At 47.7% G+C, this 24,194-nt stretch overlaps 1 protein-coding gene, 1 long non-coding RNA gene and 2 other non-coding genes across 4 annotated transcripts; 2 read left to right on the top strand and 2 right to left on the bottom strand.

The window, feature by feature from the left end:
* Positions 1-14,644: 14,644 nt before the first annotated feature.
* On the bottom strand, positions 14,645-14,718 carry TRNAN-GUU (transfer RNA asparagine (anticodon GUU)). The gene has a single exon. It is a non-coding gene; the product is annotated as a tRNA-Asn (tRNA).
* Positions 14,719-15,269: 551 nt separating this feature from the next.
* LOC141041839 (uncharacterized) lies at positions 15,270-16,099 on the top strand. Its single transcript, XR_012203578.1, has 2 exons — positions 15,270-15,377; positions 15,408-16,099. It is a non-coding gene; the product is annotated as an uncharacterized lncRNA (long non-coding RNA).
* LOC109770896 (cytochrome P450 89A2-like) lies at positions 15,866-17,770 on the bottom strand. Its single transcript, XM_045233435.2, has 2 exons — positions 16,101-17,770; positions 15,866-15,996 (listed from the first exon to the last, which is right to left on the bottom strand). Exons 1-2 carry the CDS (start codon positions 17,713-17,715, stop codon positions 15,962-15,964), a joined length of 1,650 nt encoding a protein of 549 aa, XP_045089370.1. The 5' UTR covers positions 17,716-17,770; the 3' UTR covers positions 15,866-15,961.
* A 2,556-nt stretch (positions 17,771-20,326) lies between these two features.
* Positions 20,327-20,400, top strand: TRNAN-GUU (transfer RNA asparagine (anticodon GUU)). The gene has a single exon. It is a non-coding gene; the product is annotated as a tRNA-Asn (tRNA).
* The last annotated feature ends 3,794 nt before the right edge of the window (positions 20,401-24,194 follow it).

Genomic DNA, 24,194 nt, shown 5'->3' with positions numbered 1-24,194 from the left:
GTTTGTTGGGTCTCACTCTTCCTCTTGAAGAAATATACCCAAGTGTATCTTGAATAGTCATCCACAATCACCAAGCAATACTTCCTACCCCCAAGACTATCAAAGGATGGAGGCCCAAAGAGATCCAAATGAAGGAGCTCCAAAGGCCTCTTCGAGTAAATGATAGTCGTGGGAGGGTGAACCTTCTCATGTAGCTTTCCTTCGATACAAGCACTGCAAGCACGATCTTTAGCAAAACTAACATTCGTTAGTCCACGGACATGGTCCCCCTTGAGAAGACTTTGCAAAGATCTCATATTGACATGGGCTAAACGGCGATGCCAAAGCCATCCCACGTCAACTTTAGCCATTAGGCATGTCACGGTCTTAGTGGGTCGCTCTGAAAAGTTAATCACATAGAGACCGTTCTTGACATGCACAACAAAGGCTACTTTAAGAGTCTTGCTCCACAAGAGGGCCACGGTATCAATATCAAAGAAAGTGGCAAAACCCATGAGTGCAAGTTGACGAACGGAGAGTAAATTGTATGCAAGGGACTCAACAAGCATGACCTTCTCGATCGTGAGATCATGAGAAATGACAACCTTGCCAAGTCCCAATACCTTGGAGGACGAGGCATCACCCCACTCGACATTGGTGGGCATAGATGGAATCTTGTGAACATCCACCAGCAAGTCCTTGCTCCCGGTCATATGATTAGTTGCTCCACTATCGAGCAACCATGATCCCCCACCGGAAGCAAACACCTACAAGAAATCAATGCTTGGTTTTAGGTACCCATTTTGTAATGGGTCCTTTGACGTTAGTAACAAGGGTCTTAGGAACCCAAATAGACCACTCAATGTACTCATATGGAGAACCAATAAATTTGGCATAAACATGCCCATCACTTGCACGGCACAACACATAAGAAGGGTTAAAGTCGCCGGCTTTGTTGGAAGGGGTGGCATTGCCTTTCTTGACACCACCACCCTTCACATTGTTCTTCTTCTCCTTGGAAGCACCCTCTCCCTCCTTCACAAAGGTTTGCTTGAGAGGGGGAGGTCATTTGGTCTTGTCATTCTTCTTCTTGTTCTTGGGCATGGGTGCGAACCCAATCCCTTCCTTGGCCACAACTTCCTTTTGATTGCTCAAAAGGTCGTTGAGGTTCTTCTCACCTTGAATGCACGACACAAGGCCTTTCTCAAGTTGCTCCTTCAACTTAGCATTCTCCTCAACAAGATGCACATGCTCACAACAAGGGTTAGTAGCATTTGCATTATCAATTAACACCATATGAGGAAAGGTGGCTTTCTCCTTGGTTAGCTTCACTTGGAGTTGATCATGAGACTCCTTGAGGCTAGCATGAACACCTTTCAAGGCCTTGTGAGCCTTGTAAAGTATATCAAACTCCTCCTTGAGTCTAGCAAGATCAACCCCAAGTTTGGCCTTCTCGGAATTTAGCACACGAGATACAACAAGAGCACGATCAAGATCTTTCTTTAATTTAGCATGGTCATCGTTGTGTGACTCCTTAAGAGCCAAACGAAGACCACACTCTTCTTCAAGAGCATTGGAAAGATCCGAAATCTCATCGGCATAGTCACGACTATGCCCCTCCATCTTAGAGATGGTGTCTTCGTGAGCCTCGATCATGTCATTGGCTTCACCAAGTTGTTCCAAGAGAGCAACGAAGTGCTTCTTGGGTTTACCTTTGAGTTTGTTCATAAAAGACTCAAACTCATTCTCCTCCACACTAGACCCCTCATGTTCATCAATGCAATCCGTCAAAGAGGGATTATTAATGATGGTAGTTTTGGTGTTGGGGGTTACCTTGTTGGTGGCTTTAGCCATGAGGAACTTGGCGGTGATGTTCTCATTAGGTGAGTCGAAGAGAGAAGCCCGTGGAGTTGTTGCAATGGCAACGGAGGCCATGGCAACCGACTCACCATCTTCATCATCATCATCATCCTCATTGTACTCTTCTTGTACAACCAACGCCTTGGGAGGAGTCTTCTTGGTGAAGTTTCTCTTGTTAGAGAAAGACTTGGCCTTGTCCTTTTGGATGAGCTTGCCACCATTGTCTTCTCTTTTCTCATAAGGGCATTCCGCAACAAAATGGATCACATTGCCACAATTATAGCAAGTCCTCACACGTTGCTTGACCTTCGCGCCACTTGAGTTGCTCTTGTTAAAGTTGGGCCTTGAGTTCTTCTTGCTCCAAAATTGCCTTGAAGCAAGAGCCATGTGTTCATGATAAGCATACTTTGTATCTTCGAGGTTGCCTTCCTCTTCTTCCTCTTCTTCTCCTTCTTCAACACAAACCTTGGCCTTCAATGCAAGGTTGGGCTTCTTTGCCCTTTGAGAGCGTAGCACCGCATTGTCAGCGGTCTTGTCCAAGATGCTCATAGCCACAAACTCATCCAACCCTTCGCTTGAGGACAAAGTGTGGAAGTCCAGCCTTTGACGAATGACGGAGGACATGGCCTTGTGGTAAGGCATCATTGCCTTGAGGAATTCGCGCTTGATCCAATTGTCATCCGTGTCCTTGCTTCCATGGTCTCGGAGTGAAACCGCGAGTTTGGTTACTCTCCGATAAAGCTCACGAGGTTCTTCATCCTCTTTCATTGCAAACTCGTCGGCTTCATCTTGCACCACTTCATAGTTGGAGCGTTGAATGCTTGCACTTCCCCGGTAGAGGGAAACAACTTGGTGCCAAGCATCTTTGGCCATGGCGTAGGGCCGGAGGTGAGGAAGATCTTCGGGTGGAATTGCATCTTGGATGATGAAGAGAGCATTCTAATTGAATTGATTATCCGCGGCTTCTCTAGGAGTGAAGTTGCTTCGGTCATTTGGATAGAAACCTTCTTCAATGATTCTCCAAAGATTAGTATTCACATGATTTAAATGACGCTTAAAGCGATAAACCCAAGAATCAAAGTCCTCATTTTTCACAATCTTAGAGGGAGGACCGACATGATTCAAATGAGTAGAAGGAATCGGTCCACCATAAACAAGTGGAGGTTCCACATGGGCAAATATGCCGGTGCCATTCTTACCACTAGAAGAAGGAGCTTTTTCACTAGTAGCTTCCCCCTTGTCGGAGTTAGCATTCGTCACCTTGTTAGTGGGACCACCCACTTTCAACGGTGCGGTGGAAAGTTTAAGCCCTTCAATGAATTTATTAAACATGCTTTCAACCTCGGTCGTCATGGAGGTTTTCAATGTGTCCAAAGCTACATTGAATTCCTCATGAGAGACCGCGGTTCCCCCATCGCCCGTAGACGAGACCGGATTCGCACCGGAGTGCTCCTCCACACCGTCTACGACGTCAACCATACTCTTCAGACGACAAAGTCCTTAATAAAGAGACGAGGCTCTGATACCAATTGAAAGGATCGATATAGTTGACTAGAGGGGGGTGAATAGGCAACTAACAATTTTTAGCTTTTCTTTACCAATTTAAACTTTGCATCAAAGTAGGTTGTCTAGATATGCAACTAGGTGAGCAACCTATATGATGCAACAACAACAAGCACACAAGCAAGCAAGGGATATAACACAAATAAGCTTGCACAAGTAAAGGCACGAGATAACCAAGAGTGGAGCCGGTGGAGACGAGGATGTGTTACCGAAGTTCCTTCCTTTTGAGGGGAAGTACGTCTCCGTTGGAGCGGTGTGGAGGCACAATGCTCCCCAAGAAGCCACTAGGGCCACCGTATTCTCCTCACACCCTCACGCAATGCGAGATGCTGTGATTCCACTATTGGTGCCCTTGGAGGCGGCGACCGAACCTTTACAAACAAGGTTGGGGCAATCTCCACAACTTAATTGGAAGCTCCCAACGACACCACGAAGCTTCACCACAATGGACTATGGCTCCGGGGTGACCTCAACCGTCTAGGGTGCTCAAACACCCAAGAGTAACAAGATCCGCAGGGATTAGTGGGGGAATCAAATTTCTCTTGGTGGAAGTGTAGATCGTGGCCTTCTCAACCAATCCCGAGCAAATCAACAAGTTTGATTGGCTAGGGAGAGATATCGGGCGAAAATGGAGCTTGGAGCAATAATGGAGCTTAGGGTTGGAAGAGGAAGTCAACTCGGGGAAGAAGACACCCCTTATATAGTGGAGAGACAAATCCAACCGTTATCCACCAGCCCATTCTGCGCAGCACGGTACTACCGCGCCACGGACACGGTACTACCGCAAGCACACGCGGTACTACCGCGGGGCCTTGCGGTACTACTGCCCGAGCAGCACAGACTTGGCCAGCCCAACCGCACTAAAGCGGAGAGTGGTAGAACCAAACATGCGGTACTACCGCACCACCTTGCGGTACTACCGCAAGGCAGAGAAGGTCCAGAGAACGGGGAGGCACGGACATAAAAAATTACATCCGTAGCAACTTCCGCTGAGTTAGAGTCGATGCAAAAATCCGACACAGTAGTACGGCAGGAGGAGCGGTACTACCGCGTGGTGGCTGAGCCAGGCCAGGGCGCGCGGTACTACCGCGCGCAGGGCGCGGTACTACCGCGTATGGCGCGGATGTAAAAAATTACATCCGCCCCTACTACCGCTGCACAGTAGCACTTGGCCTGGGGGCCACGGTACTACAGCTCCTGAGGAGCGGTACTACCGTGGGCTCCCGCGGTAGTACCGCACCCGGTGCGGTACTACCGCAAGGGCCTGCGGTACTACCGCTCCAGGGAGCAGTACTAACGCATGCCCAAGCTCAACAACCTAAGACAAGTGCATGGACGAAAAAGACGGAGGATGCTCCAAGGTGACAAAGGAAAGGCGGTGCAAAATGAGTAGACGTGTACGTGATGATTCCACTCGAACCTTTCCAAAACGAACCCCCTCTTAATAGTATGGCTTTCCTATGACTCAAATGAAGGAAATATGCCCTAGAGGCAATAATAAAGTTATTATTTATTTCCTTATATCATGATAAATGTTTATTATTCATGCTAGAATTGTATTAACCGAAAACATAATACTTGTGTGAATACATAGACAAACAGAGTGTCACTAGTATGCCTCTACTTGACTAGCTCGTTGATCAAAGATGGTTATGTTTCCTAGCCATAGACATGAGTTGTCATTTGATTAGCGGGATCACATCATTAGGAGAATGATGTGATTGACTTGACCCATTCCGTTAGCTTAGCACTCAATCGTTTAGTATGTTGCTATTGCTTTCTTCATGACTTATACATGTTCCTATGACTATGAGATTATGCAACTCCCGTTTACCGGAGGAACACTTTGTGTGCTACCAAACGTCACAACGTAACTGGGTGATTATAAAGGTGCTCTACAGGTGTCTCCGAAGGTACTTGTTGGGTTGGCGTATTTCGAGATTAGGATTTGTCACTCCGATTGTCGGAGAGGTATCTCTGGGCCCTCTCGGTAATGCAAATCACTTAAGCCCTGCAAGCATTGGAACTAATGAGTTAGTTGTGGGATGATGTATTACGGAACGAGTAAAGAGACTTGCCGGTAACGAGATTGAACTAGGTATTGAGATACCGACGATCGAATCTTGGGCAAGTAACATACCGATGACAAAGGAACAACGTATGTTGTTATGCGGTCTGACCGATAAAGATCTTCGTAGAATATGTGGGAGCCAATATGAGCATCCAGGTTCCGCTATTGGTTATTGACCGGAGACGTGTCTCGGTCATGTCTACATAGTTCTCGAACCCGTAGGGTCCGCACGCTTAACGTTTCGATGACAGTTATATTATGAGTTTATATGTTTTGATGTACCGAAGGTTGTTCGGAGTCCCGGATGTGATCACAGACATGACGAGGAGTCTCGAAATGGTCGAGACATGAAGATTGATATATTGGAAGCCTATATTTGGATATCGGAAGTGTTCCTGGTGAAATCAAGATTTTACCGGAGTACCGAGGGGTTACCGGAACCCCCCGGGGGCTTAATGGGCCATAGTGGGCCTTTGTGGAGAAGAGGAGAGGCGGCCAGGGCAGGGCCGCGCACCCCTCCCCCTAGTCCGAATAGGACAAGGAGAGGGGGGCGGCGCCCCCCTTTCCTTCCTCTCCTCCACCTCTTTCCCCTCCACTCCTAATCCAACTAGGAAAAGGGAGGGAGTCCTACTCCACCTGGCGCGCCCCTCCTGGCCGGCCGCACCTTCCCCCTTGCTCCTTTATATACGGGGGCAGGGGGCACCCTAGAGACACAACAATTGATCGTTTGATCTTTTAGCCGTGTGCGGTGCCCCCCTCCACCATAGTCCACCTCGATAATACTGTAGCGGTGCTTAGGCGAAGCCCTGCATCGGTAGAACATCATCATCGTCACCACGCCGTCGTGCTGACGAAACTCTCCCTCAACACTCGGCTGGATCGGAGTTCGAGGGACGTCATCGGGCTGAACGTGTGCTGAACTCGGAGGTGCCGTGCGTTCGGTACTTGATCGGTCGGATCGTGAAGACGTACGACTACATCAACCGCGTTGTGCTAACGCTTCCGCTTTCGGTCTATGAGGGTACGTGGACAACACTCTCCCCTCTCGTTGCTATGCATCACCATGATCTTGCGTGTGCGTAGGATTTTTTTTGAAATTACTACGTTCCCCAACAGTGGCATCCGAGCCAGGTTTTATGCGTAGATGTCATATGCACGAGTAGAACACAAGTAAGTTGTGGGCGATATAAGTCATACTGCTTACCAGCATGTCATACTTTGGTTCGGCGGTATTGTTGGATGAAGCGGCCCGGACCGAGATTACGCGTACGCTTACGCGAGACTGGTTCTACCGACGTGCTTTGCACAGAGGTGGCTGGCGGGTGTCAGTTTCTCCAACTTTAGTTGAACCGAGTGTGGCTACGCCCGGTCCTTGCGAAGGTTAAAACAGCACCAACTTGACAAACTATCATTGTGGTTTTGATGCGTAGGTAAGAACGGTTCTTGCTAAGCCCGTAGCAGCCACGTAAAATTTGCAACAACAACGTAGAGGACGTCTAACTTGTTTTTACAGGGCATGTTGTGATGTGATATGGTCAAGGCATGATGCTATATTTTATTGTATGAGATGATCATGTTTTGTAACTGAGTTATCAGCAACTGGCACGAGCCATATGGTTGTCGCTTTATTGTATGCAATGCAATCGCCCTGTAATGCTTTACTTTATCACTAAGCGGTAGCGATAGTCGTAGAAGCATAAAGATTGGCGAGATGACAACGATGCTACGATGAAGATCAAGGTGTCGCGCCAGTGACGATGGTGATCATGACGGTGCTTCGGAGATGGAGATCACAAGCACAAGATGATGATGGCCATATCATATCACTTATATTGATTGCATGTGATGTTTATCTTTTATGCATCTTATCTTGCTTTGATTGATGGTAGTATTATAAGATGATTCCTCACTAAATTATCAAAGTATAAGTGTTCTCCCTGAGTATGCACCGTTGCGAAAGTTCTTCGTGCTGAGACACCACGTGATGATCGGGTGTGATAGGCTCTACGTTCAAATACAACGGGTGCAAAACATTTGCACACGCGGAATACTCAGGTTAAGCTTGACGAGCCTAGCATATAACAGATATGGCCTCGGAACACGGAGACCGAAAGGTCGAGCGTGAATAATATAATAGATATGATCAACATAGTGATGTTCACCGTTGAAACTACTCCATCTCACGTGATGATCGGACATGGTTTAGTTGATATGGATCACGTGATCACTTAGAGGATTAGAGGGATGTCTACCTAAGTGGGAGTTCTTAAGTAATATGATTAATTGAACTTAAATTTATCATGAACTTAGTACCTGATAGTATCTTGCTTGTCTATGTTGATTGTAGATAGATGGCCCGTGCTGTTGTTCCGTTGAATTTTAATGCGTTCCTTAGAAAGCAAAGTTGAAAGATGATGGTAGCAATTACACGGACTGGGTCCGTAACTTGAGGATTATCCTCATTGCTGCACAGAAGAATTACGTCCTGGAAGCACCGCTAGGTGTACCACCTGCGCCAGCAACTGCAGACATTGTGAATGCCTGGCAGTCACGTGTTGATGACTACTCGATAGTTCAGTGTGCCATTCTTTACGGCTTAGAACCGGGACTTCAACGACGTTTTGAACGTCAAGGAGCATATGAGATGTTCTAGGAGTTGAAGTTAATATTTCAAGCAAATGCCCGGATTGAGAGATATGAAGTCTCCAATAAGTTCTACAGCTGCAAGATGGAGGAGAATAGTTCTGTCAGTGAGCATATACTCAAGATGTCTGGGTACTGCAATCACTTGATTCAACTAGGAGTTAATCTTCCGGATGATAGCGTCATTGACAGAATTCTCCAATCACTGCCACCAAGCTACAAGAGCTTCGTGATGAACTATAACATGCAAGGGATGGATAAGACGATTCCCGAGCTCTTCGCAATGCTAAAGGCTGCGGAGGTAGAATCAAAAAGGAGCATCAAGTGTTGATGGTCAATAAGACCACCAGTTTCAAGAAAAAGGGCAAAGGGAAGAAGAAGGGGAACTTCAAGAAGAACAGCAAGCAAGTTGCTGTTCAGGAGAAGAAACCCAAGTCTGGACCTAAGCCTGAGACTGAGTGCTTCTACTGCAAGTAGACTGGTCACTGGAAGCGGAACTGCCCCAAGTATTTGGCGGATAAGAAGGATGGCAAGGTGAACAAAGGTATATGTGATATACATGTTATTGATGTGTACCTTACTAATGCTCGCAGTAGCACCTGGGTATTTGATACTGGTTCTGTTGCTAATATTTGCAACTCGAAACAGGGGCTACAGATTAAGCAAAGATTGGCTAAGGACGAGGTGACGATGCGCGTGGGAAATGGTTCCAAAGTCGATGTGATCGCGGTCGGCACGCTACCTATACATCTACCTTCGGGATTAGTTTTAGACCTAAATAATTGTTATTTGGTGCCAGCGTTAAGCATGAACATTATATCTGGATCTTGTTTGATGCGAGACGGTTATTCATTTAAATCAGAGAATAATGGTTGTTCTATTTATATGAGTAATATCTTTTATGGTTATGCACCCTTGAAGAGTGGTCTATTTTTGTTGAATCTCGATAGTAGTGATACACATATTCATAATATTAAAGCCAAAAGATGCAGAGTTGATAATGATAGTGCAACTTATTTGTGGCACTGCCATTTAGGTCATATCGGTGTAAAGCGCATGAAGAAACTCCATACCGATGGACTTTTGGAACCACTTGATTATGAATCACTTGGTACTTGCGAACCGTGCCTCATGGGCAAGATGACTAAAACGCCGTTCTCCGGAACTATGGAGAGAGCAACAGATTTGTTGGAAATCATACATACAGATGTATGTGGTCCGATGAATGTTGAGGCTCGTGGCGGATATCATTATTTTCTCACCTTCACAGATGATTTAAGCAGATATGGGTATATCTACTTAATGAAACATAAGTCTGAAACATTTGAAAAGTTCAAAGAATTTCAGAGTGAAGTTGAAAATCATCGTAACAAGAAAATAAAGTTTCTACGATCTGATCGTGGAGGAGAATATTTGATTTATGAGTTTGGTCTTCATTTGAAGCAATGTGGGAACACCACAGCGTAATGGTGTGTCCGAATGTCGTAATCGTACTCTACTAGATATGGTGCGATCTATGATGTCTCTTACTGATTTACCGCTATCGTTTTGGGGTTATGCTTTAGAGACGGCCGCATTCACGTTAAATAGGGCACCATCAAAATCCGTTGAGACGACGCCTTATGAACTGTGGTTTGGCAAGGAACCAAAGTTGTCGTTTCTTAAAGTTTGGGGCTGTGATGCTTATGTGAAAAAACTTCAACCTGATAAGCTCGAACCCAAATCGGAGAAATGTGTCTTCATAGGATACCCAAAGGAGACTGTTGGGTACACCTTCTATCACAGATCCGAAGGCAAGACTTTTGTTGCTAAATTCGGAATCTTTCTGGAGAAGGAGTTTCTCTCGAAAGAAGTGAGTGGGAGGAAAGTAGAACTTGATGAGGTAATTGTACTTGCTCCCTTATTGGAAAGTAGTTTATCGCAGAAACTGGTTTCTGCGACGCCTACACCAATTAGTGAGGAAGTTAATGATGATGATCATGGAACTTCAGATCAAGTTTTTACCGAACCTCGTAGGTCAACCAGAGTAAGATCCGCACCAGAGTGGTACGGTAATCCTGTTCTGGAGGTTATGCTACTAGACCATGACGAACCTACGAACTATGAAGAAGCGATGGTGAGCCCAGACTCCGCGAAATGGCTTGAGGCCATGAAATCTGAGATGGGATCCATGTATGAGAACAAAGTGTGGACTTTGGTTGACTTGCCCGATGATCGGCAAGCAATTGAGAATAAATGGATGTTCAAGAAGAGGACTGACGTTGACGGTAATGTTACTATCTATAAAGCTCGACTTGTTGCAAAAGGTTTTCGACAAGTTCAAGGGCTTGACTACGATAAGACCTTTTCACCCGTAGCGATGCTTAAGTCTGTCCGAATCATGTTAGCAATTGCCGCATTTTATGATTATGAAATTTTGCAAATGGATGTCAAAACTGCATTCCTGAATGGATTTCTGGAAAAAGAGTTGTATATGATGCAACCAGAAGGTTTTGTCGATCCAAAGGGAGCTAACAAAGTGTGCAAGCTCCAGCGATCCATTTATGGACTGGTGCAAGCCTCTCGGAGTTGGAATAAACGCTTTGATAGTGTGATCAAAGCATTTAGTTTTGTACAGACTTTTGGAGAAGCCTGTATTTACAAGAAAGTGAGTGGGAGCACTGTAGCATTTCTAATATTATATGTGGATGACATATTGCTGATTGGAAATGATATAGAATTTCTGAATAGCATAAAGGGATACTTGAATAAGAGTTTTTCAATGAAAGACCTCGGTGAAGCTACGTATATATTGGGCATCAAGATCTATAGAGATAGATCAAGACACTTAATTGGACTTTCACAAAGCACATACCTTGACAAAGTTTTGAAGAAGTTCAAAATGGATCAAGCAAAGAAAGGGTTCTTGCCTGTGTTACAAGGTGTGAAGTTGAGTAAGACTCAATGCCCGACCACTGCAGAAGATAGAGAGAAAATGAAAGATGTTCCCTATGCTTCAGCCATAGGCTCTATGCAATGTTGTGTACCAGACCTGATGTGTGCCTTGCTATAAGTCTAGCAGGGAGGTACCAAAGTAATCCAGGAGTGGATCACAGGACAGCGGTCAAGAACATCCTGAAATACCTGAAAAGGACTAAGGATATGTTTCTCGTTTATGGAGGTGACAAAGAGCTCATCGTAAATGGTTACATTGATGCAAGCTTTGACACTGATCCGAACGATTCTAAATCGCAAACCGGATACGTGTTTACATTAAACGGTGGAGCTGTCAGTTGGTGCAACTCTAAACAAAGCGTCGTGGCGGGATCTACGTGTGAAGTGGAGTACATAGCTGCTTTGGAAGCAGCAAATGAAGGAGTCTGGATGAAGGAGTTCATATCCGATCTAGGTGTCATACCTAGTGCATCGGGTCCAATGACAATCTTTTGTGACAATACTGGTGCAATTGCCTTGGCGAAGGAATCCAGATTTCACAAGAGAACCAAACACATCAAGAGACACTTCAATTCCATCCGGGATTTAGTCCCGGTGGGAGACATAGAAATTTGCAAGATACATACGGATCTGAATGTTGCAGACCCGTTGACTAAGCCTCTTCCACGAGCAAAACATGATCAGCACCAAGGCTCCATGGGTGTTAGAATCATTACTGTGTAATCAAGATTATTGACTCTAGTGCAAGTGGGAGACTGAAGGAAATATGCCCTAGAGGCAATAATAAAGTTATTATTTATTTCCTTATATCATGATAAATGTTTATTATCCATGCTAGAATTGTATTAACCGGAAACATAATACTCGTGTGAATACATAGACAAACAGAGTGTCACTAGTATGCCTCTACTTGACTAGCTCGTTTATCAAAGATGGTTATGTTTCCTAGCCATAGACATGAGTTGTCATTTGATTAACGGGATCACATCATTAAGAGAATGATGTGATTGACTTGACCCATTCCGTTAGCTTAGCACTCGATCATTTAGTATGTTGCTATTGCTTTCTTCATGACTTATACATGTTCCTATGACTATGAGATTATGCAACTCCCGTTTACCGGAGGAACACTTTGTGTGCTACCAAACGTCACAACGTAACTGGGTGATTATAAAGGTGCTCTACAGGTGTCTCCGAAGGTACTTGTTGGGTTGGCGTATTTCGAGATTAGGATTTGTCACTCCGATTGTCGGAGAGGTATCTCTGGGCCCTCTCGGTAATGCACATCACTTAAGCCTTGCAAGCATTGCAACTAATGAGTTAGTTGTGGGATGATGTATTACGGAACGAGTAAAGAGACTTGCCGGTAACGAGATTGAACTAGGTATTGAGATACCGACGATCGAATCTCGGGCAAGTAACATACCGATGACAATGGGAACAACGTATGTTGTTATGCGGTCTGACAGATAAAGATCTTCGTAGAATATGTGGGAGCCAATATGAGCATCCATGTTCCGCTATTGGTTATTGACCGGAGACGTGTCTCGGTCATGTCTACATAGTTCTCGAACCCGTAGGGTCCGCACGCTTAACGTTTCGATGACAGTTATATTATGAGTTTATATGTTTTGATGTACCGAAGGTTGTTCGGAGTCCCGGATGTGATCACAGACATGACGAGGAGTCTTGAAATGGTCGAGACATGAAGATTGATATATTGGAAGCCTATATTTGGATATCGGAAGTGTTCCGGGTGAAATCAAGATTTTACCGGAGTACCGAGGGGTTACCGGAACCCCCCGGGGGCTTAATGGGCCATAGTGGGCCTTTGTGGAGAAGAGGAGAGGCGGCCAGGGCAGGGCCGCGCACCCCTCCCCCTAGTCCGAATAGGACAAGGAGAGGGGGGCGGCGCCCCCCTTTCCTTCCTCTCCTCCACCTCTTTCCCCTCCACTCCTAATCCAACTAGGAAAAGGGAGGGAGTCCTACTCCCGGTGGGAGTAGGACTCCACCTGGCGCGCCCCTCCTGGCCGGCCGCACCTCCCCCCTTGCTCCTTTATATACGGGGGCAGGGGGGCACCCTAGAGACACAACAATTGATCGTTTGATCTTTTAGTCGTGTGCGGTGCCCCCCTCCACCATAGTCCACCTCGATAATACTGTAGCGGTGCTTAGGCGAAGCCCTGCGTCGGTAGAACATCATCATCGTCACCACACCGTCGTGCTGACGAAATTCTCCCTCAACACTCGGCTGGATCGGAGTTCGAGGGACGTCATCGGGCTGAACGTGTGCTGAACTCGGAGGTGCCGTGCGTTCGGTACTTGATCGGCCGGATCGTGAAGACGTACGACTATATCAACCGCGTTGTGCTAACGCTTCCGCTTTCGGTCTACGAGGGTACGTGGACAACACTCTCCCCTCTCGTTGCTATGCATCACCATGATCTTGCGTGTGCGTAGGAATTTTTTTGAAATTAGTACGTTCCCCAACATCAAATCCACCGAAAAGAAACGTAGAAAAACGCTGTCTTCACTAGTCTTCGAGGAGCACCGAACCGTCTTGTGCCTAGTGACGAAACGTCTGAAATACTCAAGGCACACGATTAGTCCGCAAAAGCATTGTCATCAATCACCAAAACACTTTAGGGATTAATATGCCCTTACACCTTCTGATGCTAATCTTGAAAAATTAACAAAAAAATTTGCTCTAGAAAAGGCGTCATGTATACAAAGGGGAAAGTTTGCACATCTTCGATAAATACTTATTCTCTTGCAAAGTTATCCAATAGTAAAAAAATCGTGAAACATGATATTAAAACAATTCATTTGGATTTCTTTTATACCATACATGCATGAAAATTAATATGCATAAAACCATAAATCAACCGCAACAACAAATATCTGTACAAAGGAATGTCACTCAAGAAAATTAAACAATCTTGAAAAATTAACAAAAACATTTGCTCTAGAAAAGGCGTCATATATAAAAAGGGGAAAATTTGCACATCTTCGACAAATACTTATTCTCTTGCAAAGTTGACCGATAGTAAAAAAATCATGAAACATGATATTATAATAATTTATTTGGATTTCTTTTATACCATACATGCATGAAAATTAATTTGCATAAAACCATAAATCAATTGCAACAACAAATATCTGTAAAAAGGAATATCTTGCCACTCAAGAAAATTACACAATCTTGAAAAATTAACCAAAAATTTTCTCTAGAAAAGGCGTCATATATAAAAAGAGGAGAATTTGCGCATCTTCGACAAATACTTATTCTCTTGCAAAGTTGAGCAATAGTTAAAAAAATAATGAAACATGATAATAAAATACAGTAATTCATTTGGATTTCTTTTATGCCATACATGCATGGCAGTTAATATGCATAAAATCATAAATCAATCACAACGACAAAAATCTGTAAAAAAGAATATCTTGTCACTCAAGAAAAATATACAATAGAAAAAAATGGAGAATGGAAGTTAATATGTATAAAACTATAAATCAATCGCAACGACAAATATTTGTAAAAAAAGAATATCTTGTCACTCAAGAAAAATATACAATAGAAAAAGAAATTAAATTCGCTAGAAGGAGGGCTTGAACCTCCGACCTTGTGGTTAACAGCCACACGCTCTGGCCAACTGAGCTATTCCAGCTTTGTGGCTCAATTTATATTCTAATTTATTTGATACGTCTGTACAATGGCCAACGATACAAGTAGCTAGCAGTAGTACTAGTTTCAGGTTTCAACGTATGTGCACACTACCCATACGTGTAACCATCACACACAATCAATCAGACTGGCCGAACTAGCCGAGGGCGGAATTATTTATCCAAAACCACCACACTTGAGGTTAGGGTAACTACTTGATACCATATTTAAGCCAAGGCATAAAAAACATCAAAAATGTGCCTAATGCGTAACGCAGAGCACTGATTATCTTATTTGCCCGTGAAAACAGCGAAACCGACAAGTTGAGCCCACCTGTCGGGCTGACATGGCCTGCCTATGTGGATAATTCGCTGAGGTGGCCTAAGGCCCCACCTGTCAGATGCATCTCTTCTTCCCCCTCCTCCTTCCTCCTGTAAAAAAAAAACCGCACCATAGCCATATCCCACGCCGCCGCCAAAGCCCAACCCCGGCGAGCCATCCCACCACCGGCGAGGCGCCCGGCCGCCATAGCCACCTACCATCCGTGCTGAACCACCCCGTTGGAACTCAATCTGCCTCCATCAATGGCGGATGCAGCATCGGGCCCAGCGGCGGGCGGCCGAACGGGGCGCGACCAGTGGCTGGCGGCGCGACTAGCGGAAGGCGGCCGACCGGCAGCGCGACTAGCGGAAGGCGGCCGACCGGCAGCGCGACTAGTGGCTGGCCTGGGTGGCGGAAGAAGCATCGGGCGGCGCGACTAGTGCGGGGCGTACTGCTCGGGCTAATGGAGGCGGATGCGCGTTGGGCTCGGAGCACGCACGCGGGCGGCGCTGGAGCTGCTGTACAGCGTCCGTCGACACCGCGGCGGTGCATAGGGAGGCTCTGGCCGCGCCTGCGCTAGCGCGCGCCGTGCAAGGCATCTCCGGCCGCGGCGGCGAGTCTGACATCGTCTTCCTGGCACTACATCACCGTCCTTTGCGCTCGAGCCCACCGCCGCCTTGACAACCATGGAAGACCACCATGGGCGCCCCCGAGCATCTTCTTGCCGCAGCTGTATCGGCCGGCTTCCCAGTGCGCCACCGCGCGTCCTCGCCTGGTCGTGGTGCCCCTGACAGACACGCACATAGCCTGTTTGTTGAAATGCCTATGAGAAAATAAAGAGAAAATTGAAAAAAGGATAAACACTCGAGTCATTGACATGTGGGACCCCATCCAACTCAGCAAATTGTCCACCTAGGCACACCACGTCAGCCCGACAGGCAGGCCCCACTTGTCGGTTTCGCTGTTTTCATGACCAAATTCCAGCATTAGTGCTCCGCGTTATGTATTAGGCGCATTTTTGATGGTTTATTGTGCCCTGACTTGAATGTGGTATTAAGTTGTTACCCTGGCCCCAAGTGTGATGGTTTTGGGTAAATAACTCCCGGGGGCGTCTGGGCGCCACGCGCGCGCGCAGCGGCCGCTCCATGGTCACCGTGAACTCCGGCCTCTCGGCGAGGTCGACGCCGCCGCCGTCCTCCGCAGCAGACCACTCGAACCGCCTCACCAGGTTGGCCACGAAGAACTCCAGGTGCAGCATCGCCAGCCCGAGGCCGGGGCAGATCCTCCGGCCGGCCCCGAACGGCATCATCCTGATCTCCCGGCTCCCCGTCAGGTCCACCCCGGCGCCCTCCCCGCCGTCCAGGAACCGCTCCGGCCTGAACTCCTCTGGCTGGCCCCATACCTCCTCGTCAAGTGACACGTCCGCCACCGAAAAGTTCACCGACGTGGCCGCCGGCACGCGGAGCCCGTCCAGCGACGCCTCCGTCGGCGCCGCGTGCGACAGCAGGAAGTGCGCCGGCGGGTGTCGCCGCAGCCCCTCCAGGACAACCGCCTTCAGGTAGCGCATGCTCGAGAGGTCCTCCTCCGCGACGGCGTCATGGTCGTCGGTGATCGCCGCGTCGATCTCGTCCTGTAGCCTCGCCTGGATCTCCGGTTGCCGGACCAGGTTCGCCATGATCCACTGCAGTGCGGTCACCGTGGTGTCGACGCTGGCGGTGAGGAACTCCGTGCATAGGCTCACCATCTCGGCGTCGGTCAGCGCGCGCTCGCCGCCATCCTCTTCCTCCTTGGGGAGCCGGTGCGCGAGGAGCGTGTCGACGTAGCAGTGCGCCAGGCTGCCGTCGTCGCCGTTAGCCGTCAGCACGCTCCGTTCTCTTCTTGCTGTGATCAGTGGCAGGAACAGCTCCTCCTGCTTACTGCGGATGGACAGCACCTTCCGCCACCGGCGCCGGAATAGCCTCGTGGTGAGCGCCGGGCAGAAGGCGAAGACCTGGAAGCCGATGTAGGAGGAGAAGAGCTCCCTCTGCACGGCCTCGATCTGCCGTACGCGGCCGGCCGGCAGCTTGCTTCCGAAGCACATGTACGTGAGCAGCGAGAACATTGCGAACTGGAGGCACTCGACGGCGGTCACCACGCCTCCCTCGCTCCGGGACGACTCGTCCTCGAGGTCGGAGGCGAGGATCGCGAGCGCCCAGCGCCGCGCGGGCGCGAAAAGGCCTGCGACGCGTGCGGGGTGGAGGACGCCGGAGGTGAGGTTCCGCCTGAGAGAGCGCCAGAGCGGGCCGTAGGGCGCGGAGCTGACAGTGCGCTGGGCGGAAGTGAGGACGACGAAGGGCGCGATGGCGGGCGGGCGGCTGGCGAATGCGTGTCCGCGCTGGACGAGCGCGCGGTGGGCGACGCGGCGGCCGGAGACGAAGACGGCGGGGCGCGGGGAGAGGAAGCCGAGGGAGAGGACTGGCCCGTGGCGGCGGTGCAGTTCGCGGATGGCCGGCTCGAGGCGGGAGCGCGCGCGCCAGAGCCAGAGCAGCGGGCCGAGCACCGGGACGGCCGGCGGGGACGGGGGCAGCGGGAGGCGGCTGGCCTTGGACGGCCGAAGGGCCGGGAGCAGCAGGAGGAGTGGGAGGAGCATGGCGCAGGTGGCGAGCGGGAGGAGGAGGAGGTACGCGACGGCGGCCTCCATTGTTGGTCGATCAGCTGCTCTCCTAGCACGGGTGCCGGTGCCGCAACGAGCTGCGTGCCTGCCATGGCTATCTATACGTAGCCGCTGATCAGCGGTGACCGCCTCACCGGTGTTGTGTTGGCACGCCGCTTCTGCTGACCGGTGCGTTGGCGCGAATCCACTGCGGTGATCTCGCAGGCGGTGCAGGGGACGGGACAGGTGGCGGCGCTGGGTTAAGCGGCCGGGGCCAGATGGATGGAGTCGGCCACGGTGGTGCCGACGCCGACCGCCGCCGATAGATGGAGTGTGCGGTTGCGGTTGCATGGAGACGTGGAATCAACATGGTACGAAGATCACATCAGACCAGCTGAAGATATATTCATCTACAGGAAAGATGCCAAGCTGAAGATTACAGCCCGTGCATGCGGAAAACCTTCAAGTCAGCGCACCATTCTTGGCCCTGGATAACACTGGAAGAGCACGTCAGACTCAGATCAGTATGCATTGCTGCATGAACTGCTGGTCATGTGACACCAGATGCTTATACTTCTGATCCACGTTAGCCACTCTTGCCGCCTCCGTCACACCCTTGGTGACCACCATCTTCAGGAGAGTTATTTATCTAAAATCACCGCACTTAGGGTTATGATAATAACTTGGTATCAAATTTTAGTCAGGGCACAAAAAGATTGAAAATGCGCCTAGTCCGTAACAGAGAGTACTGATCATCTGATTTGCTTGCGAAAACAGCAAAACTAACAAGTTGGGCCTACCTGTCGGGCTGACGTGGCGAAGACTAATCCAAGTCACTACTTGACGAGCTGAGGTGGATGGGGGACCCACCAGTCAGTCGCTCCTTGTCTTTCTCCTTTTTATCTTCTTCTTCCTCGTCGTTTCCCTGCGACTGCTGGTCCGGAGCGGAGGCAAGCGCGCGGGCGCATTGACCGGAGATGGTCTTCGGGAGGAAAGGGAGGAGGCACAGGAAGGGCCCACCGGCGGAGGCCGCGCCGCGCGCCCATCCACCCCGTCGCCCAGATCGCTGCCTCGCCGCCGTCCACGGCGTCCTCCTCGCCTACGCCGCCCCTGTATCCGACGATGAAAAAGGGATGCCAACCATGTCTGGAGGTGGAGCCAAGCTGACTCAGACACGCAGCTCCTGGTCCATGCGGCGCCGGAGGTGAAGCCACGCTGCCTAACTCCTGGTCCACGCCATACCGGAGGTGGAGCCATGCCGCGCAGCTCCTGGTCCTCGCCGCGCCGGATGTGGAGTCAGGCTCACTCCGACGCGCAGCTCACCAAGGGCCTCGCCCGCTGCTCGTGCTCCGGCTCGCTGGCGCGCTCGCGAGGGACGTCGCCATGGTGCCGTTGGAGTTCATCTAAATGCAGAACACTCGAGGGCCGACGACGAGCTTCGTCCATCCAGAGCACCCATGGCAAGGTTTGCGGCGAGCAGACGAGGACTCAGGGCACGGGAAGCACGCCGCCGCTCTCTGGGCGCCTAGAAGTGCTCGACGGAATGTCCCATAGAAACAGTTATATGAAGAAGAAGACCATATGGTCATTGACAGGTGGGGACTAAGTCTCATTTGCCACATGGTTAAAATTTTGGTCTTCGTCAGCCCAACAGGTGGGCCCAATAAGTCAGTTTCGGTGTTTTCGCGAGCAAATTCGACCATCAGTGCTCCGTGTTATATTATAGTTTAGGCGCAGAGTTGTGGTTTTTTATGCCCTGACACAAATGTGAAACCAAATTGTTACCCTAGCCCCAAGTGCGGTGGTTTTATGTAATAATTCTCTTCAGGATGTCTCCACCCTCTTTTATGGCCGAGTCGACCTAGGTTCAAAGCAAAAGATGCAAAAGAACATAAGACTCCAGCCAAGTCATGATGATGTAATAATAGTTTGTTGATACTGGGATAATTCTGGTGTCACCAAATTCTAGTTTAGGAGAAAAATCTGAATGTACAGGACGCCATCTATTGCTGACACCACACCACGCCCATCGCGATGCAACACCTCGCCGCAGCAAACGCGCCTCTTTCGTAACAGTGGTGAGATTACCTCTTACATGGACATCATGTACAATCTAAACAAGTATAGCTCTTTGCATGTTTAGCTAGCAACATACTCATAGTATTCAAATTTTAAACGGCATTTCTATGGTTTGCATACTGTTTCGAACCAGTCATGTAATATAAATTCTTTACCATTTTAATAACACTAAGGAATCTCATTGGCAAGACAACCTTATGATTTTACTCTCTGTTTGGTAGGGAATCAGAATCAAATTAGCTTTTTTTTTTTTGCGGGTGAAAAATCGGAATCAAATCTCCTATTTCTCTGTTCGTTCACGTACACCATACAACAAAATTTACAATAAAGAATCTTATTTTTTGCAATGGTTACAATAAAGAATCTGCAATACGCAACGGCAAAAGTTCGACTAGTAACAATACAACCAAATCAGGAAACTGCACCCGCGGGGCCGCCAGGGACGCAAGAACCTCCCCGGCTGTGGCAGACTCTTCCCCGCGGTTCAGGAACTGCTCCAGTTGGAACTGCCTAACTCAATTTCTAATCACGCAGTAGACCAAATATTTATGTAGCATAGTAATATTTAATTGAACACAAAGCTGGAGTAGCTCAGTTGGTTAGAGCGTGTGGCTGTTAACCACAAGGTCGGAGGTTCGAGCCCTCCTTCTAGCGATTTTATTAACTTTTTTTCAAATTTTTTGATTTTTTTCCTCTTAAGTACTTTTTTCTTTGTCAAACTGTCATCTGATTTGAGTTATCGATTGCCCATTTTGTAACCAAATCATATGACGTTTTCCTGGTATATTTGGCTTCGAGTTAATTTCTGCTTCTTTTACAGATATAAAAGGAGCAAGGAACACCCCGCTTTAAATTAACAAAGCCCACAGACATGTCACAAGGTCTATTCTTTTTATTCGCAAATGGAACAAATCTATTTCAAAGATCCACCGGAAGTACAAAGCACCTCAAAAAAATAATAAAAATTAAATTGAGGTCCATAGACCACTGAACAACCATTATTGTTGTCTAAACACGCCGTTGTTGCCGTTTCATACCGGAGCCGGCCTGGCCTTCTCGATAACAGCCGAGAACTCTTCGTGCATGTGCCCCTAAGGACTATCACCACGGAGCCCTAGTCTTCGTTGTTGAATCCTTGACTCGATTTGAAGAAACCGACATCAAATATTGTTGTTGAGTATGCTCGGTGAGAAACCCCAACCTATTTGCCCTTGGGAGCTGACAGGAATCTACATTGGAGTTTCGTCTAATCCATCCCAACATATGAGCTTGAGGAGGATTGGAGCTCGAAAGACTAAGTCGAAGAATAAGTATCACCATTCGTCCGAGCTTCCCCCTGCGAGGACTAATACCCTATCTATCTACTAGTCGAAGCCGAGACACCAGGATCTCAGAGCGACAGGCGGAGCGGAGTCAAATCCACGGGCTCGTAGCGAAAACATAAATTAACAAGGGTATTACTGACAAGCGGGCGAAGGTGAGTGAAGTTCAAGTGAAGGGAGTTGGCCAAACATAATGATCACTCCATCGCAAGCGATGTCTCCTTGTGCACAATTTCCTTGTTATGCAAGGTGAAGCAAAAGTATCATGCCCAAGTTGGGAGAGTAGTGATGTCGGGAATCATAGCTTTCCCAAGAATGAGCATATTCTCTTCATTAACCTTTGGAAATTCTCCTCGTGCCTGCAACGAGTTAGTGATAACATAGTAAAAATATCGAATAGCAGGACACTCAATGCAACTTGTCCTAAGCTTATAGCCTTGGTAGCTCATCTGATCAAACAAGTCAGTTGTATGTGGTTCTAGGGTGTCATAGGTGTAACGGAGGTTTTCGTTGTTGTTTGGAAGCCAAAGTAGTTGTACCACTCCGTGAGAGTGATGTTGAAATTATGGTCCATGAGACGAAATTTGGTAGGGGTGTTACGTGTTTCGGGCAACTGCAGAGGGCGCAAAAACCGATGCTAAGGCCTCGCCGTTTCTGAAGGTTAAGCGATGTTGGTAGGCGGTTAAGAGAGGCCCGCCAGAAAAAAGTGTGAATTTTAGTGGAACCCTCGTAGACCAGAGGGCCTTCATGAATTGCACCCTAGGACTTTGGCACAATTTGGGGTATAGAGATTTGACAAAAAAAATCCCAGACGCCTGAAGCTCCAATTTGACAGACTCCCTGTTTGCAAAAACATGAGTGTAGCCCAACTGAGTTTGGAGTGTTTCCCAAGCAGCATGCTTAGCTCAGTTATGGATGAACGACGGTCCAGGCCTAATCCCAGAGCATTGAAACTGAATGTTGACACATCCTCCTACTTTGATGAAGGGCCTGACACAGCTGTGACAATATTTCGAGATCATAATGTATAGTTTTGGCAGCTAAGTGTTGTTATCTAACCCATGCAGCCAATGCTACTACTGCGGAAGCACTTGCTATGAAAGATGGGCTAATTCTTTCTAATTCTTTGGGGTTTAATAATGTTGAAGCGGAGTCGGATTCTCTTGAAGTCATTAATTTCTGTAATGGCCATCCACAATGGTGGGACTCAGTGGTCTTGATACATCCAATTTGATTGGGAGCGTCAAATATATGCACTCTAATAGGGTAGCTAATGGTGTAGCTCATGAGCTAGCTAAGTTCAGATTTTTGAAAAAGTTTTCTGGTTTTTGGGACGATGATCCTCCAAACTTCCTATTGAAAGAAATACAAAATTATGCAATCGCTATTTAAGTTTGATCAAGCTAGCTATGATGGTCTTCCCTTAAAGAAAGCACGCTCTAGCCCAGTTAAGTTGCACAGAAAAGCCAAGTTGATTTGGCCCTCGGCAAACACATTGCTAACAAGGATATCCAGATCAGACGCGATGACAAAAAGTTTGGGTATGTCGCAAGCAGAGGTTTGAAATTAGCTTCCACGTGTATAGTAATAAGGGCGTGCTACGCGTCCATCGGCTAATCTTTTTAAAATATCAGCCGGGTCGCGAGCCGTCAGATCTGCCGCATCGATCGGCCTAGCGTGGCTCCACCATTGCAACACAGGTCTTGTTGCAGAAATATTTCCGCAACACATGTATATTGCAACAACTGTTTTGTTGCACACACATTTTTGCAACTGAGGTTTTGTTGCAATTTTTTTTCCAACTAAGGTCTTGTTGCAGAAATTTTTCGCAAGAGAGTTTTTATTGTAAAACATAAACCCGTCGTAGACCATTGCAGCACCGCATATATTTCAGAAGCATAGCCCCCGTTGCATGAAGGATGGTATATAGGCCCTCACTGGACGCATCCATCCAGGGAAGGTGGCGGACACGGCCGCTGAAGGAAATATGCCCTAGAGCCAATAATAAAGTTGTTATTTATATTTCCTTATATCATGATAAATGTTTATTATTCATGCTAGAATTGTATTAACCGGAAACTTAGTACATGTGTGAATACATAGACAAACAGAGTGTCACTAGTATGCCTCTACTTGACTAGCTCGTTGAATCAAAGATGGTTAAGTTTCCTAGCCATAGACATGAGTTGTCATTTGATTAACAGGATCACATCATTAGAGAATGATGTGATTGACTTGACCCATTCCGTTAGCTTAGCATGCGATCCTTTAGTATATTGCTATTGCTTTCTTCATGACTTATACATGTTCCTATGACTATGAGATTATGCAACTCCCGAATACCGGAGGAACACTTTGTGTGCTACCAAACGTCACAACATAACTGGGTGATTATAAAGGTGCTCTATAGGTGTCTCCGATGGTGTTTGTTGAGTTGGCATAGATCGAGATTAGGATTTGTCACTCCGATTGTCGGAGAGGTATCTCTAGGCCCTCTCGGTAATGCACATCACTATAAGCCTTGCAAGCAATGCAACTAATGAGTTAGTTGCGGGATGATGTATTACGGAACGAGTAAAGAGACTTGCCGGTAACGAGATTGAACTAGGTATTGAGATATCGACGATCGAATCTCGGGCAAGTAACATACCGATGACAAAGGGAACAACGTATGTTGTTATGCGGTTTGATCAATAAAGATCTTCGTAGAATATGCAGGAGCCAATATGAGCATCCAGGTTCCGCTATTGGTTACTACCGGAGACGTGTCTCGGTCATGTCTACATAGTTCTCGAACCCGTAGGGTCCGCACGCTTAACATTCGGAGACGATCGATATTATGAGTTTATGTGTTTTGATGTACCGAAGGTAGTTCGGAGTCCCGGATATGATCACGGACATGACGAGGAGTCTCGAAATGGTCGATACATAAAGATCGATATATTGGAAGCCTATATTTGGACATCGGAATAGTTCCGGGTGAAATCGGGATTTTACCGGAGTACCGGGAGGTTACCGGAACCCCCCGGTAAAGGTATGGGCCTTATTGGGCCATAGTGGAGAGAGAGAGAGAGGAGGCCAGGGCAGGCCGCGCGCCCCCTCCCCCTCTAGTCCGAATTGGACTAG

This window comes from Aegilops tauschii, chromosome 2, assembly GCF_002575655.3.
Source record: "Aegilops tauschii subsp. strangulata cultivar AL8/78 chromosome 2, Aet v6.0, whole genome shotgun sequence".
Classification (NCBI taxonomy): Eukaryota; Viridiplantae; Streptophyta; class Magnoliopsida; order Poales; family Poaceae; genus Aegilops; species Aegilops tauschii.
Note: the sequence above shows the minus strand (reverse complement) of the source record. Positions and strands in the feature narration are given on the sequence as shown.

Bases quoted from the DNA above. Each gene is read 5' to 3' on its own strand.
- LOC109770896 (XM_045233435.2), bottom strand. From the start codon at position 17,715: ATGGAGGCCGCCGTCGCGTACCTCCTCCTCCTCCCGCTCGCCACCTGC. The intron at 15,997-16,100 runs GTAACAACTTAA...TCATGAAAACAG, and splicing joins CCATCACACTTGGGGCCAGG to CGAAACCGACAAGTGGGGCC.